We start from the raw sequence: 18,026 nt of genomic DNA, 5'->3' as shown, positions 1-18,026 counted from the left end.
ATCACTCTGTGTGTGTAGTTTTGTAGGCAAGAGTCATGGCACTACCTACAATTAAGGTTACCTGACGCTTCCCATCTTCCATCTGGTTTCAGTTAGTTATAATTGGGCTGAAATTTTCCTTGCTGGGTCTCTGCGTCAGGCTCACATTTTTTCAGTCAGCATGGCTCAGCTATTTCCAAGAACTAGGCCAAGCAAAAATTCATTTTGCCCATATTAAAAATTTGTAGCAACTTCTTGTTTGAAACATTCTAGTGCCCCCATGCTTTGGGACAGGGACATGAAATTTGCCAGTAGGGGGGGGCTTTGTGTCAAGGATGGGTTTTTTGCCATCTCCATGAAAATCTGCCCAAATTTGGCTAAGTTGTAAGCCTTTGAAAAATTGCAGTTTGCACATGCTCAGTAGACTCCCAAAGATTCTATCTGCTTTGGTCATGCTTCAGCCTGGGGCATATGCAGTTCTGGGCTGCTGCCACTGCGCTGTACCAGGTCAGGGCACCTGAACTGGGAGCAGGGAGTCTGTCTCTGCTGTGCTCTCAGTGAGGCCTGGTAGCATGGAGGAGCCTGTGCAGTGTTGAGAAGGAAACATCTGATTCAAATGCTCAAGGAACAAGAGGTAGACTTGGGGGAGGAATGTAGAATGGAAAAAGGAGCCACTGGGGGAGAAGGAACTGATAGCAGATCTACACTACAGCTGGGATCGACGCTCTGAGACTGATCCACCGGCGGTTGATTTAGAGAGTCTAGTGAACACCTACCAAATTGACAGCAGATGGCTCTCCAGTCAACCCCTGTACTCTACCCCCAATGAGAAGAGTAAGGTAAGTCGATGGGAGAGGTTCTCCCGTCGACCCCCTGTGGTGTAGACCTTGCGGTAACTTGACCTAAGGTACGTCGACTCTAGCTATGTTATTCACGTAGCTGGAGTTGCGTAGCATAGGTCGACTTACTGCGGTAGTGTAGACATAGCCTGAGACTGGGGTGTAGACATAGCCAGGAGGTTAAGGGGAAAGGTAGAGTGCCTCTGGGAGCATGTGGGGGAAGGACAAGAAATGACTGGGCAAGGGGACAGGAGCTGGGAGGAGATGAGGTGGGGGTTCTTGGAACCAGTAGGTTGGCAGAGATTGGGACTGAGAACCAGTGGGGTTGGGGGGAGAGGAAGATCTGGCGAGGAGCCGGGGTATAGGGGGAGAACTGGCATTGGCTGGGCAAAGAGTGGGATAAGGAGACAGGAGAGGTAGATTGGGTCTGAGAGCAGTTGGGACAAGCAGTGTGAGAGGGGGTTAAGACTGGAGGCCAGGGCAAGGGGAAGCGACAAATCAGATAAGGAGCTTGGAAGGGAAGAACCCGAGGAGACTGGGACTGAGATGAGAAGCCCAAGAATGGATGTGATTGTGTAACGAAAGACTGTACCATACTACATATGGACAAGGAGGCCAAATGAAAGTTGCACAGATAGAAAATACTAGAATTAAGACTAACTTTTGAGTGCTTGACTTCACAACCTTTTAACATAGCGTGTGTGAAATATTTTATAATACATAGAAAATAGATATAATGATCTGTACCGTCAGGGGGTAGCATACCATGGTGGTTCTTTAATGCGTATCAGTTACATTAAATAGCTCAGTCTGCAGTTAAATAACCTGAGTATTTGCAAGGTATTCCTATAATGTGCATAGGAGAACGAAAGTGACTGCTAAAGATACTGAAATGATTTCTCTGTTTATCATTAGTAAAACTGTTGAGAACAAGACCTTCCACTAGGTCTAACAATACAGGCCATGGTCCTCCAGTCCAAATTCCACAGGCAGATTCCTTCATCCCACTGAAATTGGTGAGATTCTGGGCTGCTGCCTGAGACCACACCCTGTGGAGCAAATGCAAGATGAGTTCTGTAGTATAATTAAAGTTTTATCACTCATATAATCGGCTTTGAGTATATTGTAGGGAGGTCTCTCTGTCCTGTTTGTTATTCTAGATGGCTGTTGCAGTTTGGATTGTCTTAGGGCTTGTCTACACTTACCAGGGGATTGACGCACGGCGATTGATGCATCAACGGTCGATTTATTGGGTCTGGTGAAGACCCACTAAATCAACCACAGATTGCTCTCCCATCAACTCCTGTACTCCACCAGATCGAGAAGAGTAAGGGGAGTCGACGGGAGAGCGTCTCCCGTCGACGTCGCATAGTGTGGACCCCGCGGTAAGTAGATCTAAGCTACATTGACTTGAATTATGCTATTTGCGTAACTCAAATTGCATAGCTTAGATCAACTTTTCCCTGTAGTGTAGACAAGGCCTCAGATAACTACATTCAGTCAAGCTCATATTGGACCCTGTTCTAACAGACTTTGCTTCCTTCCTTTTCCTACCCTCCCTTCCCCAGCTGATAACAAGACAAAAAAGAAAGTAGCACATCGGGACAGGAAGCAGGACTTCTCTGCCTTCAAACAGACAGACAGTGAGATGAAGGTTAAAATATCACCACAACTCCTCCTGGCAATGCACCGTTTCCTGGCAACAGGCAAGTACGGCTTACTGCAGCTTGCAATCACACAAGTGCCTGAGAGCTAGATTGTCAGTGGAGGCTGGCGAGGCCAGTGGGCAGTGCTGGCAGGGAGGGAGGCTGGACAATGGGGTGACAAATAATGCCACTTTTGTGTATTCTGTGTTTTCTTTTTAAATTCTCTCCTCTCCTGTGTTCAGTGTCGGCATGAACCCTCTGAGACATTTACCAGGGGTGGACCAGTAACTTTAAATTGGTCTGAAAGGTAAGGTTGAATGCAAGTGCCACACTGCATGTGTAGAGTCAGTCAGGTTAACGACTAGCAAGTACACTCCACTAGGGAGAGTTCAGGGAACAAACTAATGAGGACTCTGTGCCAACTGGCCAGTTCACTGGACTGCTGACTGTAATTCCCCTTTGGTGGCTCATCTGGGAAGAGATCCTGGACTTCAGGGGGAAAGTGTAACCTGTTCCATGAGGCTTTGAATGAAAATGAAAATCTTTCTTTGCAAATTAAATGCAAATTGAACAGATTGTGGAATTGTATTTTTAAAATGGATTTCTTGTTGGCCTCTGGGGCATGAGTTGGTGGCTTCAGTCCAGTTTTTAGTGGGCAGATGTCTGCATTCCCAAATCACCATGATGGTTGGTCCCCCTCTGGGCAGTCTTTGCAGAGAGCCCATAGATTGCGTAGGCTACTGCGACTGGATTTTCTTTTCATCATAGAGTTGGTCTCTCTGCATCAGAGATAAGAGCCATTAGCAGCAGCGTGTGTGAAGCTTGACCTGCTATTGCTCATGCTGTACCTGTTTGGTGTGTAGGCAGTGGCTTTCCATGTACAGTCCTTTCAGTCAGCACCTTTCATCATTGCTGCTTCCAGTGAAAGAAAACCGTTCAACAGGAAGACGCGGCTTTAATAACAAATAGCACTTCGTTCATTTATGTGCACGAAGTTTGATGGAAGTTCCCAAACACCGTCTTGACAGATTTTTATTGACTTAATTTGGTGGTGCTGTTTCTGTGCTTGTCTAGGAAATGTAAAATGATTTTATAATTTAAATCTAAGTCTGGCTGTGGAGGCATTGCTATGTAAGTCAGATATTACAGTTTGGTTGGACTGTTCTAAATGCAGACCAGGATCTGCAGACAGTCCTGTGTCTCCAAAGTCCTGATCTGAAACCAGCGTTAGCAAGTATTGACAATTTGCATGTCTACTTCTTGAGTGTCCCTGGCCTAATCCATCCCACCAAAAGCTGGGCTTTTTTCACTTCAAATAGCTCTCCTTGGGAAGGTTGAACAATAAGAGCAAGAGATTATAAGGTGTGTTCTGTGTGCTATGCATTAATCCCACTGGTGTGAATTTGCCTGCACTCTGCCTCTCACTTTGAGCCGCTGTCCCCATGTGGGCTGTGGCACCTTTCCTTTATTTCTTCTTTGGGTTTACGCAGTGGGCCCGTCTATAGCCATTTTCTAGGTCTATGAACAATCAGGGACCTTTAGAAACAAATGCAATAAATAATGAATCCACGTTAACATCATTTCAAAACCAAACTGAAAGGTCCTTGGGACCCTAATTGTAAACCCCTTCCCTTCACAGTCCATGAGCAAGCCCGAACAACTATGGCTTTCTGAGCTCTCAGCTGGGCAGATTCCTCTTCCTTTTCTCTTCATGTTGGGGAGATCATTCTCAGTTATCTGAAATGTATGTTATTAACTCAAGGAGGGCAAATACATTTGTAATATCTGGGAACTGCAGTAGGTCTTGTTTTCCCGTGAAACTCTTCCACAGGGTATGTATACACAGGGATAAAACTGGCTGGCCCAGGTCAGCTGACTCGGGCTCAGGCTTCAGGCTGGAAAATTGCTGTGTAGATGTTTGGGCTCGGGCTGAGGGTGGTCCATTCCAGAGCCCAAGTGTCCACACAGCAATTTTTAGCCCCAAAGCCTGCACCCGAGTCAGCTGACCTGGGTCCTTATCCTTGTGCAGACGTACCCTAAGAGGCTCAAAAGACAGGAAAACTCCAATTCTGTAACATATGCCTCTGCTTCCATGTTTTTTAACAACTAATGCCAATTCATCCCCATGCATGTAAGGTGTAATGCCAAGTTATATCTTGTGTTTCTAGAAGTAGAAGCATTTGGCCCATCCCAGATGTCAGAGAAGATCCTCCTAAGGCTGCTAAAACATCCCCATGTCATCCAGGAGCTGAAATATGATGAGAAGAACAAGAAAGCCCCAGAATACTACCTCTACCAGAGAAACAAGCCTGTCGACTACTTTGTTCTCATTTTACAGGTCAGGCACATGACTAGATATATGTGTATCATGATATCTGTCTCCTTACTCCTTCCCCTCCATATCTAAACTTAAATTGTTATGTTATTCTACTTCTTAAGGTATGGAGCCAGGCCACCAGGCTTCTCTTCCTGACACTCTTGCTAAGTTGCTAACCTTGAGCAACTCATTCAACTGCTCCCAGACTCAATTTTAACCTTCTGTACGGTGTGGATAATAGGCCCCTACTTCTCAAAAAGGATCATCTGTTGAAAATTGCAACAGAAATGCAGCCAGTATTATTTGGGCAGGCAGCGAAGAATTTTGTGTCCAGTTGAAAAAGTTGGGAAAACATTGGTAGGCAAAATGTAATGACTGGAATTGACATTTGGCCAGGACACTCTAGTGAATGCATTTTTTTCCTTGCAAAAAGTGCCGTGGGATGTTTGATAGCTGATCAAAAACTCATTTTTTATGTTTGAAAGTCTGCACCTCCAGAATCACAGCACAATCGTTCAGTATTAATTTAGGGAAGAGCGCCACCTACTGAACTGCCAACTTCGCTTTCTCCAGCCCTGTGGGTTTTCCTGGAGGTCCTCTATCCAAGCAGTAACCCGGGCCTGACCCTGCTTAATTTGTGTGATCTAATGAGATTACAGGCCCAGGCGATGAGGAAATACTCTTTTGTCTTCGAGATTAGGAAGTATATTTTCTCATTAATTTCTTCAGGAGATGAACACTGAACTTTACTCCTCAGGAGATAAGGCGCATAGGAATACTTGTCTACACTGAGATTGAAACCCAGTAGCACCTTTCTAGCAAGAATGGTATTTAAACATGGATCTCGCTGGAAAGGTGCTAACTTCTCAAATCTCAGAGTAGACTGGGTTCAGTTGTGTTTACAAAATAGCTTTCAAAACAACATTATAGTACTATAACTTATGCTGTAAACCAGGGTTGTAGACTCTCTTATGTGGCATTAAACATAAAGATGTCTTTATTCTTCCATGATCTTAGTAATAAAGAATGAAAGGAGCACCAAAAATGTAGTGCTGTGTATCCAGTTGAGCTTTGTTAATATGGATTGCTTTCCATGAGGAATTATCAGCTCTGTGAACTCCCACACTTCTGCAGTGGATCACTGCAGCTTGAAATACACTGTAGGCAAGATAATAGATCAAGTGCTGTAGGATGCAGTATTGCATGGGCATAATAAAGAGCACACATTAAGACAAACAAACCATCTCGTAATAAGCAAGCATATGATTAGTAAAAACTAACATGCTATTTTTAGAAGAAACTTTTCTACATGCTGTGTGGCACATCTGCAAGTGAGCGTATAAAAAGACATGCTGTAAAAGTGGTACTAAGGTTTGGTTCTACCACAATAAGTATCAGCGTATAATAGGTACTTCCCTTTGGTTGGCAATATGGTCAGTCTCTGATCTGGATGTCCCAAGGTATATTAATACTCTTTCACATAGGAAATATACAAGAAAACAAATGTACAGTTCTGTAAGTTAATTTTAATCTAATCTCAAATAGTCTAATTTACTGATTTCTGAACTGTAATTTATTTCCACTGGATAGGCTCATCTCTTCTACAGCAATACATTATGTAGCAATTTGTAACATTTTTTTTTTCTTCAAAATCCATGTTGTGTCATTAAACAATGTTGGGAAAAATGCAAAGACAGACCTGTAAAGTGTGGCAGGACACTTCTAGTATCATGCATGTGAAATTTTGCTGCCTGATTCTCAGCTATCAAGCTGCTCAGCATGCCACATGCTCGTCGTGTGGCCCAGATTTGGCAAGGGTGACATTTTTGGAGTGTGTAACTAATGACATAACTAGGTCGCAGAATTGAGGGCCCATTTTTACAGCTAACTGCCAGCTCAAACTTTCCAACCATTAATTTCAAAGGGACTCCCAAGTGAGGATTCCACCTGCATACATCTAATTTCAGGGGTGGAGTCTTTGACTGTGTGATGAATAATTGCCAGTAATTACTCAATTGATTCTACTAGGCTGAGCATAGTATTTTTAACAAATTATTAACAGTATGTTTTTGAAATAATTATAAAGATCAAACGTACTTCTGACCTGTTTATGCTGTTGGAGTCCTTTTTGCGCTACTCTCATTTTGGACAGTTAGACTAGATAATTTGATTGCACTTGACTATTCCAGCACACCGCTGCATAGTTTGGATTGAAAATACTGCTGGGCAAGGCTGATTATTTTTAAATGGTTTTTAATTGAACTGAAAAAAACACTTGGAAACATAGATATTGGTCTTAGGTTTAGTGTAAGCTTGTTTTTACAAAACCTAAATTTTAGCTTCAGTTTGACCTGACTATGGGTTCAGTGGCGTATTTATCCATTACATGTGGGAGGACCCAGTCTGTTCCTTCTCTCCAGCCCAGCAGAGACTGAGAACACTGCAAGTAATTAATTAACTTTTGTTTACCCTTCCTTCCTCCTGCAAAATATAGTTTCAGCTTGATATGGAATCAGATTTCTACTTCCCTTGTCTCAAAATCCACTAGTGGTGTCACTGCACTGGGAGTGGCGTTGAAAATAGGGTCCCACTAGGTAGTTACTGAAGCTTCTAATTTTATACTTTCAATGTTAAAAATGCATTTCTAGAATAGATACTTCTGTTCTTTTTCTGTCTTAGACTTACGGATATAGAGTGGTTATGTGCTGTTCAATAACTTCTGTGTTCCACACCAGAAGCGGCTGCATTTCTGTGGTGGTATACTTGTGTATAGTTTGTAAAGTGTTTTGGGATCCTTTGATAAGATCCTGTATAAATGTCAGTATCAAATAGTAAGGGATGTGGAATTTGTAAAACCGTTGGAAACCAACTAACCCAAAAGAACCTTGAGAAAGAAGACTCAGGACTCTTTCAGGAATTGTGGATTTCTTTTCTGTGTGGAAAAGCATACAACCTTAACTTCAGCCTCCCAAAATATGTTGAGCTTACTCTCATTCCCAGTTGAGATTTTCTGTGTTTGTGTTCGGAAGGGCCTTGTGTGAATTTTGGGCAATTACCTGAAATGAGTAGATCTGGCTTGATGGACAAACTGTGTGTAAGTATGGGCTTTCTCAGACTTGGAGACCACTCCTTCCCTTCAGTTCGAAGTAAATGGCTTAATGGGGCACAAACATTCTTTGGAAGTGGAAAAAAGTAGTACCATTGAGAAGCTACTGTATTTCTTTGCAGTGATGAGCCCGTCCACCTTGCTGAGTTAAATTAGCTGGAGCAGATATGAGGCTGGAAAGTTTTGTGGGGCAATGGGACTGATTTGAGGTGGAAAGTTCTACCCTTGTCTGTGCATTTTTACGGACTTCAGCAGAAGGCAGGAATTAACCCTAAATTGCCACTTCAGGCAAGGCTGCAGCTTTCAGGGTGCCAGCCTGTTATAAGGTCTCTGGATCTTTGGGATGCTTGAGGCCCCTTTTAATTATGGTTCTCTCGTTTTCCTCAACAGGGGAAAGTGGAAGTGGAGGCTGGGAAAGAGGGAATGAAGTTTGAAGCTGGTGCTTTTTCCTATTATGGGGTGATGGCCCTCACAGCATCGCCAGGTATGTTCTCTTACCTTCTGCTTTTGAAATTCTTTCATGCCCAAGCATGCCTCTCAGTGTTAATGTGGATGGAGGGAGCTGTGTAGGAGAGACCCCTGTTGTGTTTGATGCGGCTGGCATCCACAATACATCCTGCCAATGTAACTAGATGGCTGGTGTTTCACACCTGGGAGAGATTGATCATGGTTGTGGTATTAACTCATGAAATATGACCAGTTGTCACAAGTTTGCCAGATTCCAGGCTGTGAGCAGACAAGAAGTCTGCTAGTTAGTGATCTGTTTTTCTGTTTGAATACAGGGACAGTTGGGTTTGGGGTTTTTTATTTGTTTTTAGTAGCAGCACAATAGGGGCTGAAGGAACAGGATAAGTAATACTAAGTACTAGAAAGACATATGGTGCTGTCAAATGAAAATGACACATATCAAGAAAGAATAACGATATATCTTAATAATCATCTACATGGCGAGTTACTGTGCAGCAAGCCCAGGTGCAAATCTACAGCACACCAGTTTGCTGCGCAGTAACATCCCATGTGGATGCTGCTACAGCATACTGAAAGCCCCAGAGTATAGCAGTGTCCACGTCGGGCATTACTGCGTGGCAAGCTGGTGCACTGTAGATTGGCATCCTGCTTTGCGGGAGCAGTAACTTGTCATGTAGACAAGTCTGAAGTTTGTGAAACAAGCCTGAGATTCTGAGAATTATCAGTTATACTGGAATGAGGAAGAGAGATTTTCCCATCATGCAAAGATGCTGAAAATCAGCCCGTACAACCAACTTGCACAGAAATGTATCTTCTTTAAAATATGTGTAAGTAAAAATGTGGGGAATCACAATGAGAAAAGCAAGTTGGGACCCAGGCGAACCCTCATTACAAAAACCATAATCTTGTGAGCCAGGTACCCTGTCAAGCCACCTCCATCACATAAGAATGTATTAGATATTCACTGTGGGCTAACCCTGATGACAAGAAGTAAAGGTAACACTTCAATTGTCTCTATAAGTGTGCTGTTCTCTCTGTACCATCTTGGGCTGTGATTCTGTCAAATCTCACAAGCTAAACTAGGTTGGGCTGGCTCAGTGTCTAATGGGAAACCTCCCAGAAATCTCAAGTGCTGCAGAAAATGATGTTAGTGATTCAGTGGGTAGTACTTGTCCATCTTAGACCGTATTGAGCCACTGCCTCCACCATGGTGCCAGGGGGCATATTTTATTGCTGGAAATGCTGCCTTTCAGCTAGAGACAAAAAAAACAACATTCTGATCAGCTGAAGTAATTAAAAATCCCACAACACTTTTCACAAATATTGGTGGTTTAGTCTAGCAGTTACATTCTGCCAACCTAAAATTCCTTGAATGGCTTCAAATGAACAAGTTTTTCTTCACTCACACAGAAATTTGTTTCTGGTGTTACTGGAGTAGAATACCTTCCATGTTCCACCCAAGAAATAGCTGCAATTCAAAAGTGGGTTAATGATTTCAGTATATATTGTTAAATGGCTTTGAGAGCCTTTAGGATGAAAAGTACTATATATAAATAAGGTATTATCATTTCCTTGTAAGAGCAGATGATTAGAGTAAATTCCAAAGACAAAAGCAATTCTTTGGGACATATGAGATGTAAGCAGTAATCTATGTTGCCATTTAGCTGACATTTTTCTGAATATATGTTATCAATTTCACATTCAAAGTAGAGAGCAATTGTTCCTTGATTATGATTGTGCTGAAGTTAAATAGATCTTACTGCTACCCTGTAGGTTTTTGAACAGCAGATTTGCTAAATGACAGATCCTTGGAAGAGTTTTGTCTGTGCTCTAGAAACAGTCGTGTGTGTGTGTGTGTGTTACACCCTCCCTGTTCCCTCCATTTTGAGGTTCAGCTCTTACAATACAGCTGAGTCTGGGGGTATGTTAGAGCATCATCTCTCACCTTACATGTACCAACACTTCACTGGAAAATCTTTCACAGCTACTCCTTTGGCTACTGTTATTCAGTGTGAACTTCCTAGTGTCCTTTTTGTGCTGACATGCTCTGGGTTCTTCCTTCCTTCATTCCAGTTTTTGCACTCAGACAACACCTGTCTTTTTAGGGATCCCACCACTCCACCATAGATTGTGTCATTGCATCTTTCCCAGGGTGGGCCCTCCTACTCTGAAATCCATGTTGGTCTTCCTCTCACCAAACTCCAAGTGCATACATCTGGGGTTTGTTTTAAATTGACTGCTAGTGGCTCTGTATTTATTACTTTTTCTACAGTCCCTTTTCCAGTAGCAAAGCCGTTAGTTTGTGGATGCATTTTTCTATATGTTAAGAGAGTACATTTTATTTTGAGATTTTATGTCCAGGATGAACTCTTATAAATAAAGTGGCTGTAATTTCTCCATGTAGGTCTGGAAGCTGTTCCCCTTCAGCACTCTGGGTAATAGCCAGAGAGAGGCACTGCAGAGCAAGAGTAGGTGCTCTTACCTGACTCTTTAAAACTCCCAATCCCTAACAACCCTCATGCCTCTGTTTCCCCATCCGGAAAGTGAAGACAGTACAAGGTTGCTGAGGCTTAAATATCTGTACAGTCCAGTTTGAACTGTAGATGGGAAGTGCCACCTAAGTGCAAATTATCACTATTAAAGTTACTATAAAATCATGACTGGTGTGGAGAAAGTAAATGAGGAAGTGTTATTTACTCCTTATAACACAAGAACTAGCGGTCAACAAATGAAATTAATAGGCAGCAGGTTTAAAACAAATAAAAGGAAGTATTTCTTCACACAATGCACAGTCAGTCTGTGGAACTCTTTGCTAGAGGATGTTGTGAAGCCCAAGACTGTAATGGGGTTCAAAAAAGAACTAGATGCGTTCATGGAGGATAAGTCCATCAGTGGCTATTAGCCAGGATGGGCAGTGATGCAAAACCATACTCTGTTGTGTTCCTAACCTCCCTTGCCAGAAGCTGGGAATGGGTGACAAGGGATGGATTACTTGATGATTACCTGTTCTGTTCATTCCCTCTGAAGGATCTGGCATTGGCCACTGTCGGAAGACAGGATACTGGGCTAGGTGGACTATTGGTCTCACCCAGTATGGCTGCTCTTATGTTCTTCACCCTAAAATGGCTAAACTTGGAGAATTGCGGGCTCTTTTCGATGGTCTGATAAAAAGAATTTGAAGAATAGTGAAATCTATCCTGTTTTTGTTTCTGTGTTTAGTTCCCCCGTTGGGCCTTCCCCCAAGATGACTTGCCGGGTTTTCATTTTTATTCTTCATCTCTTGGGCTAAAGTGGTTGCTGCTTTTGCATTGTGTACTGTTTTTAAATGAATGGGTCTTGAAATGTAAATAGAGATCTCTGTACTGAATGCCAGTTAGGATTACCAAGTGGAATGTATGTAGTTCTGCTGATTTATTTTTTTTAATTATTTCTACAAATTGCCTAATCAGCTTTTTCCCCCCTTTTCTTTTCTGCAATTGATTTGTGCTTCTGGTTTCTTCAAAGAGTGTGAATTGACTCTTTCCCTGGCAATGTGGATAGCTGTCCCCTTCCCAGTCATGATCTCACCCTTTTTCTCTCCTTCTTCTAGTTCCCTTGTCCCTGTCTCGTACCTTTGTTGTCAGCAGAACAGAATTATTAGCAGCAGGTTCTCCAGGTAAATCCGCATGCTTCTTTTCCATCATTCTTGTGCCTGAACTGACACAATAAAAAGCCCATTGCAGTCTGTATTTGTCTGACCCCTTTACTTGTTAGAGAGAAGTTCAGCCAAGAGATATGCCTAACAGGTAAGTATCCTAAACTTTCTTTTATGACTAATTACTAATTGGTAGCAAACTTACAGACACATCAAAATGAAATAAAAGTAATAACTGTTTAAAGAGAACATATTTGGTAATGAAAAGCTTCTTGCTTCTCTTACTCCTACACTGATACAGTATCAGAGTGATTTTTTTTTAAAGATAATATTCTGGTCCCTAGCCTGGGTTCATGTAAAAATATACAAAATGTCTCAATTCTGCAGAAGATGGAGTTAAAATGGAGGAAAGCATACTGCTGAACTGCCAAAAAAAAAAAAAAAAAATTAACTGAGAAAGAGGTACCTTATCTCCAAACAAAATTTAAATTATATATTGTTTATACACAGAATATCCTGTTTCAAATGCTCAAAAACTCTGTCTTCAAAATTAATTTATTTCACAGATTTCTATGGAGACTTATAAATAAAGCCAAATTCGATAGTTCTGCCCATAGTGGTATTTGAGTTATTCAGACACGTAATGTGTGAATGAGATATGTGGGGATTGGGGTTTTTGTTTATTTTAAGACCATGTTACTCGGATGACTGAACTTGAGCTGATTTTGCTTAAACTTCCCCAAAACGTTTCACTTCAGGGCTGAGACCAAGTATGGAATGTATCAGGCCAAAAAGACCTTGTTAGGGGCATTTGTGAATGATTGGAAACAGGGAGGAGAGGAATCCAGAATGGAAGATGGAAGCCAACCTTACCTATAGTGAGCACCGGGGGTGCCTTTTCTAGTTAGGAGATAAATGAAAATGCTACCCCAGGGAAATGGCAGAGTGTACTGGAATGACTGTTCCTCAACAGAGGCTGAGCCGTGCTGAAATTTTGTTTTCCATTGAAGTTACCATGTTCATGTTAATGCCACTGTCTCTCTGTACCTCTAACCAGAACATGAACAGGACAATATGTGTGTGTGTGCTTAAAAAAACAAAACCGTCCCCTTTTCCCCAAACTTTAATATACAAACCAAAAGGAGCTCTCATTCATTGGCCATTTCCTGAGCTTTTGGTGTTTATGCAGCATCTACTCCCTGGGTTTTTCCTCTCTCTTTTTAACTTTCTGCTATATTTTACCCTCTGTCCTGAAATTAGTATTACGCACATTCCAAACAAACTACAGGTTATTGCCCTGCAGGGGATTTTTTTTCCATGCCCAGTTAAAGTTTCCAGCGGTTAAAATTGAAGGGGAAAAAGTTTAATCTTTCTTTAATTAAACTGTTTGATGGCTTTATTTTTTTTCTTGAAACTCTGCAGCTTTGATTATCTTTTTTGCTCAATTATTTTGCTGTGCCCAGATCATCTTTTTTTTATTTGTCCATTTAACAAATTAAATGTACCCCTCACACTTGCAAACTATTTCCAATATAAATGCCAGATATTTTTTCCTAGCTATTTCCAACTGAAAGAAATAAAATAATAATGGAAAATAATAATGCAGGGGGGGAGGGGATATACCACTTGAAATGAAATCATATGGTAACCCTGGTTGCAATGGCAACGGACAATGCAGCTCAATGTCAGTTGTGTTGCTGAACATGTGGTACAAGAGGTGACTATACCAGGATTCTCGGCTGTGGTATTGGGGCATTCTGAAAATGGTTCCATTGTGTTAATCCCAAATGTGTAACTCGCTGTTAGGCTTGTGGTTTGTGCCGTTAGATCCTTTCTGTAGGAATTTGGGAAGAGCCAAGCTTTCAGTCCCTTGCTTTTTGTGCTCTCCTGCATGCTCGCTGTTCTTGTTCTGTCCTCTTCCTCCATCCACTCCATATTTTTAGCACATGCATTCTTTCCATTCACTTCCCCCCCTTCATACACCATATTTTTCTAATAATTTCCTTACCCTTGATAAATGGGGATTTCAGGAGTCCATGTCAGATTCACACTGATGCTGAAGCTACTTCAGAAAAAAACTTTCTTCCAAGAACTAGTGATGTGCTATTCTTGCCACATAGATATGTATTTTGTGCATCAGTATGGCAAAGCAAAGGCTGACTGATTTGGTCTGTTGACAGAATGATGGCATATTGTCAGACTACTTTCTGTGAAGAAAGATGCCTAGTAGCATTGGGTTGCTTCTGCTAATAGCCTTTGTAGCCTTATAGTGGTTTTCCAAGACGACAAGGGAGTATCCACTTGGAGGGCTGACAGAAATCTGAATGCTTGCCTCTGAGTCTAAGCTTGGCATTGCTCTTAGAGGCCAAAATGATTGCCCCGCTGATGGAAATTGCAGCACAGAATTGCCTGTTTCTCAAAACCTTTATTTTCCTCCTTGCTGTTTTGAAATGAAAGATGTAAAGTAGCCACTGGATTTTAAAAGCAATTGGCAAATGGAGGGTCACTTCAATTCCGCCATAAGCCAGGAGGAGTCTGAGATGCTAGGACTTTAGAAAGAGATAAAAGGTAAAAGAACGCAAGAAGTGAAGAACCACATTTCATTTTCCTACAAGGACGGCATGGTTTGCATATCCATGTGGCCAGTGCAGAGAGTGGGCTGTGCTGCCCATGACAAGGCAGATCTGTGTCCAGCCACCAAGGAGGGCTTTAAGAATTTTATGATTAAGTGAAGGAGACAATGCTCAGAGCACTGTGAAACCTTTTAAGATCAAAGCTCCTTTGTAGAAAGGCTCCAGCTGTCAAGATGCTGTTCTGCTGGTTGCTAAGTCCATGCAAAAAGGCTTTCACCATGACGTCTTAAAGTGAGACCTCTCACTTGATGCACTTGCTACCCAATGAGCTCTTCAGAACAAGCCAGGTTTAGCTTTAATTTGGAATAGGTGAACTTTGGGCCTGATAGGGACCAAAACCACGCTGATCTTGCAGATAATCTGTATCTTGATCAACACACACAGTATTTGCATCCAGACAGGGAAGAGGACCTGCTAAAAGTCTTGGCAAGTTGCATTTTGGAATGCATTTCTGTGGGCACATCTTCACAGCAAAAAACCCCTCCGCAGCAAGTTTCAGAGCCTGGGTCAGCTGACTCGGGCTTGTGCTGCAAGGCTAAAAATTGCAATGTAGCTGTTTGGGCCTGGCCTGTTTGGGCCTCCAAGACACAACTCCCTCACCAGGTTTCAGAGTGTGGGCTCCAGCCCGAACATCTACACTGCTATTTGTAGCCCTTCCATGTGAGCCCAAGTCAGTTGACCTGGCCTCTTAGACTCACTGCTGTGGGTCTCTTTTGCTGTGTCGTAGAGCCCCAGTCCGTGTAGGGCATTGAGTTGGTGGAAACTTAAGGAAGTGAACGTCATCTTACAAGGAAAGCAGCATTTTAGTATTTTCGTAGTTTAAAGCCAGAAGGGACCATTTGCAGTAGGTACATTATGGCCAGGGCACCCTTCTGGGATGGCTACTATGCTTTGGTCGGCCAGCAAAGCTCAGCACTTTAAAAAAAAGTGAGAGCAAGAAGCTGATCAGTCATGATTTTGCCCTATCCAGAGGACAAGCACGCCAAGGCCTTTCCAGAATCTGGGTGTTTCTCCATAGGGAGTAGAGTAATTCGCTGGTCCCACTGTCTCACCTGGCTGACAGAGGTTCTGAACTGCATCCGCCCAAGTTATCCCTTCAAACCTTGAGCCCTGGCAGGTGTCAGGGAGAATGTTTCAGAAACAGATGAAATAAAGAGAGAGCCCTTTGGCCCATCAGAACCACGTCCCTTAGCCTCTAAAGGTGGATGCACCCTACCTTGTGAAGCAACCAGATGTGATATAGTAGAGGACACCCCTGTGATGTAGGTGAAATGTACTAAATGGTGTAATGAAGTAAATATTGGTAAATGGCTCCAAGGTCCCTGGATGAAAGGCACTGTACAATGTGCGTGATCATAATCATTTACAGGTTATCCTAGCTATAGTGATGTCACGAGTTAGCTCAGGATTTAAAATGTCCTAACACTCATGGTAATTTTGCTGCTGAACTGTACTTTGTGTACTCAATGACTTAAGTACCTGTGCAGTCTTCCGTGCTATATCATGGGTTAACAAATGTCTTTGAGAACTAATTACTAACTGTTTCCTGCTTTATTTAAAAAGTTTTTCTCTCTTCATTCCTATTCTTCAGCTGAAAACAAGTCACCCCCTCGTCCTTGTGGCTTGAATCATTCGGACTCTCTAAATCGAGGTGATCGCATTGAAGCAGTGACACCAACGTTGGGGAGCAGCAACAATCAGCTGAATGCATCTTTTCTTCAGGTGTACGTCCCAGACTATTCAGTGAAAGCACTCTCAGATATTCAGTTTGTCAAGGTAGGAAAAGAGTCAGCGGGGCTTCCCTCTCAGAAAAGCTGCACTACGTTGCAGAGCTGAGAGGCAAGGGGAGGGAGATGGCAGATCTGTTATGTCCTTGAGTTACAAAGAGCAACTAAGATTATGCAAGCTGTAGTCATTTTAAACTGCCTGCTTTCCCCTGTTTCTGCTGTTGGTTGACTTTCCTCCACTGCTCGGTTTGGACAGTGAAATCGGACTGGTCACTTCATTTTCTGGTTACCAGCACTTCAGAGGAAGCTTTAAAAAGAAAATTTCCACTGGAGTTAGTCTTGAAAGCCCATCTATTGCTGTGAAGTTTTGTAAAGCCTTTTGAACAATCTGAATCCGCTCTCATTAGTTGAAGAATGAAGAATTTGTTGGTGGCTGCAACTGATTTATTTTTCTAACTAAAAATTGGCCCAGAATGTAACTTGGAATCCAGCCTGCCTCCCAGCTTGTTCCCCTTCCTCAACTTTGGAGAAGTCTTGACTTCATCTCTGCATCTGGACTCCCCATGTCAGGCCCACCTCTCGTGCTAACTACCATTGGGCACATGCATATTGCTCTGTTTTTCAGCTCTCTGTGTCCCATCATGATAAGCAGACAAGGTGCTGAAATATGTAGAGATCTTGTGGGATGAGCAGACCAATGTGATGGAACCAGAAATTCAAACCTAGCTGAAGTCCCCCGTTAGATTAGGGAAGCTGGTATCCCACTGTCCCTGAATGACCGTGGTGCTTAATTTAAACAAAACCGTTTTCAATTGGTTACTTACATTCAGACTTTCTTTGTAAGCACACTGCTTGAACAGTGCACTTTAACTTGTTTTGCCCTTTGCCACAGTTAATCAGATACTCAAAACTCTTTAAATAAGGGAGAGAATAAAAAAAATTATTTTAATGTTTGAGATGTTGATTATGTTCCCAGGTATACTGGGAATAAGATTTAAGTGATGCTGTCTTAACACAGAGACACGTGCTCCAAGCAACTGATGCACTGAGTCTTACAGACTTACATTAATAAGGGTTTAAAACTGGCCAGGGTGAATTGAGAGTTCACTGTCAGTGTTACAGGCCCTTGTTATACACTGCAATGGCCAATTAGTTTTTTGTATTGAGAGGCAACCCAAGTTTATGTTGCACCCGCATGCCTTGAAATTGCTCTGAGAGATACGATCCTAGTGAGGGAGAAGCAGAACTCCTTTCCCACCTCCTTCATTTTCCCAACCCACATGTCGGTCTGTTGTTGCTGCTCAGAAGTTGGGGTCATCTTACATGTACATCATTTCAGACAGCGATATGCTGATATAACTGGGAAGGTGAATCCAATGCAGTGCAAGGGGTTTGCTCACTGTTTTCAGGAAGGAGTTCCCCATTTCCCCATGTATAGCATGGCACTACTATTGGGTATAGTGTGAAATTAGTGGGTTTTCTTTCCTCTGGAGCGTCAGGTACCAGGAAAAGGTATTGAAATATTTGACTTATATGCTACTCCAGTATAGCAAACCCCAAAAAGCTGGCTAACCTAAGATACTTTTCAAATGGCTAATGCTTTGAGCAGGGGGTTGGACTAGACGACCTCCTGAGGTCCCTTCCAACCCTGATATTCTATGATCTATGTTGGCCCTA

General features: G+C 42.4%; 1 protein-coding gene across 2 annotated transcripts in view; it reads left to right on the top strand.

Annotated features, from left to right (window-relative positions):
- Window positions 1-18,026, top strand: part of CNNM2 (cyclin and CBS domain divalent metal cation transport mediator 2) — a 186,232-nt gene that overhangs the window by 158,370 nt on the left and 9,836 nt on the right. Inside the window, exons 3-7 of one of the 2 annotated variants that reach the window (XM_084632967.1) lie at window positions 2,387-2,524; window positions 4,633-4,802; window positions 8,278-8,371; window positions 11,945-12,010; window positions 16,214-16,398. In XM_084632967.1, coding sequence (XP_084489093.1) covers window positions 2,387-2,524; window positions 4,633-4,802; window positions 8,278-8,371; window positions 11,945-12,010; window positions 16,214-16,398 — 653 coding nt within the window. The remainder of the gene's footprint in view (window positions 1-2,386; window positions 2,525-4,632; window positions 4,803-8,277; window positions 8,372-11,944; window positions 12,011-16,213; window positions 16,399-18,026) is intronic. The other variant, XM_084632968.1, reaches the window with a different exon arrangement.

Source organism: Lepidochelys olivacea, assembly GCF_965140295.1.
Source record: "Lepidochelys olivacea isolate rLepOli2 genome assembly, chromosome: 7".
NCBI classification, from domain to species: Eukaryota; Metazoa; Chordata; order Testudines; family Cheloniidae; genus Lepidochelys; species Lepidochelys olivacea.
The sequence above is the reverse complement of the archived record's forward strand: the minus strand, read 5'-3'. Positions and strand labels throughout refer to the sequence as shown.